This window comes from Oncorhynchus nerka, unplaced genomic scaffold (genome assembly GCF_034236695.1).
Source record: "Oncorhynchus nerka isolate Pitt River unplaced genomic scaffold, Oner_Uvic_2.0 unplaced_scaffold_11258, whole genome shotgun sequence".
NCBI lineage: Eukaryota > Metazoa > Chordata > Actinopteri > Salmoniformes > Salmonidae > Oncorhynchus > Oncorhynchus nerka.
In genome coordinates this window covers 1-1,789 of record NW_027030076.1, presented here as the reverse complement: position 1 = coordinate 1,789, position 1,789 = coordinate 1, and the positions used below count along the sequence as shown (strand labels likewise).

The window sequence follows — 1,789 nt, the reverse complement described above, 5'->3', positions numbered from 1 at the left end:
TACTGCTGCTGCTGCTGCTGCTACTGCTGCTGCTGCTGCTGCTGCTGCTGCTGCTGCTGCTGCTGCTGCTGCTGCTGACTGCTGCTGCTGCTGCTGCTGCTGCTGCTGCTGCTGCTGCTGCTGCTGCTGCTGCTGCTGCTGCTGCTGCTGGCTGCTGCTGCTGCTGCTGCTGGTGCTGCTGCTGCTGCTGCTGCTGCTGCTGCTGCTGCTGCTGCTGCTGCTGCTGGTGCTGCTGCTGCTGCTGCTGCTGCTGCTGCTGCTGCTGCTGCTGCTGCTGCTGCTGCTGCTGCTGCTGCTGCTGCTGCTGCTGCTGCTGCTGCTGCTGGTGCTGCTGCTGCTGCTGCTACAGCGGATGCCACTGCTACAGCGGATGCCACCACAGCTGCTGCTGCTGCTGGTGGTGGTGGTGCTACTACTGGACGGATGCCACCGCTTTCTGCTGCTGCCACAGCTGCTGCTGCTGCTGCTGGTGGTGCTGGTTGCTGCTGCTGCCGCTGCTGCCACTTTCTGCTGCTGCTGGCTGCTGGCACAGCTGCTGCTGCTGCTGCTGCGTGGTGGTGCTGCTGCTGCTGCTGTTGCGATGCCACCACTGCTGCTGGATGCTGCTGCTGCTGCTGCTGCTGCTGCTGCTGGCTGCTGCGGCTGTTGCGCCTGGCTACTGCTGCTGCTGCTGATGGTGGTTGCTGCTACTACAAAGCGGATGCCGCTGCTGCTGCTGTTGGATGCCGCCACTGCTGCTGCTGCCGTGCTGCTGCTGCTGCTGGTTGTGTGCTGCTGTAGGTCTGCTGCTGCTGCCACTGCAGTTGGTTGATGCCGCCAAGCGGTCCTGCTGCTGCTGCTGGTTATCTGCTGCTGCTGCTGTTGCTGTCACTGGCTGCTGCTGCTGCTGCTGGCTGCTGCTGCTGGTGCAATGCACTGCTGCTGCTGCTGCTGCAACTGCTGCTGCTGCTGCTGTTGCTGCTGCTGCTGCTGCTGCTGCTGGATTGCTGCTGCTGGTGCTGCTGCTGGTGCTGCTGCTGCTTGCTGTGGATGCTCTGCTGCTGCTGCTGGAGTGCTGCTGCTGCTGCTGTTGCTGCTGCTGCTGCTGTTGTGCTGCTGCTGCTGTTGCAGTTTGCTGCTGGTGCTTGCTGCTGCTGCTGCTGTTTGCTGCCACTGTCTGCTGTTGATGCTGCTGCTGTGCTGCAATGGCTGCTCACTGCTGCTAAGGTGCTGCTGCTGCTGCTGTTAGCAGCTGCTGCTGCTGCTGTTGCTGTTGCTGCTGCTGGCTGCTGTTGCAGTGCTCAGCACTGCTGCTAAAGTGCCGCTGCTACTGCTGCGCAATTGCTGCTGCTGGTTACTGCTGCTGCTGCTGCAGTGGTTGCTGCTGCTGCTACGGATGCTGCTGGTGCTGCTGCTGCTGTTGCAGTGCGTCTGCTGCTGCTGAAAAGTGCTGCTGCGGCTGCTGTTGGCTATGGTCGGCTGCTGCTGTTAGTGCTGCTGACTGCTGTTGCTGCTGTCTCTGCCTGCTGCTAAGGTGCTGCTGCGCTGCTGTTGGTTGTGCTGGTCAGCTGCTGCTGGAGTGCTGCTGCTGCTGTTGGTGTTGCTGCTGGTTGCTGCTGCTGGTGCTGCTGCTGCTGCTGCTGCTGCTGCTGCTGCTGCTGCTGCTGCTGCTGTCGCTGCTGCTGCTGGCTGCTGCTGCTGCTGCTGCTGGTGTGCTAGCGTGCTGGTTGCTAATGCATGCGTCTGCTGCTGCTGCTGCTGCTGCTGCTGCTGCTGCTGCTGCTGCTGCTGCTGCTGCTGCTGCTGCTGC

The 1,789-nt window shown here is 62.6% G+C and overlaps 1 protein-coding gene across 1 annotated transcript; it reads right to left on the bottom strand.

Annotated features, from left to right (window-relative positions):
• Positions 1–278: 278 nt before the first annotated feature.
• On the bottom strand, positions 279–1,683 carry LOC135565892 (uncharacterized protein DDB_G0271670-like; the record flags this gene model as incomplete). The annotated part of the gene is made up of 2 exons (XM_065013898.1): positions 279–797; positions 1,482–1,683. Coding segments are annotated over 2 exons (721 nt in total), but the record flags the coding sequence as incomplete, so codon positions are not given.
• Between the last annotated feature and the right edge of the window lie 106 nt (positions 1,684–1,789).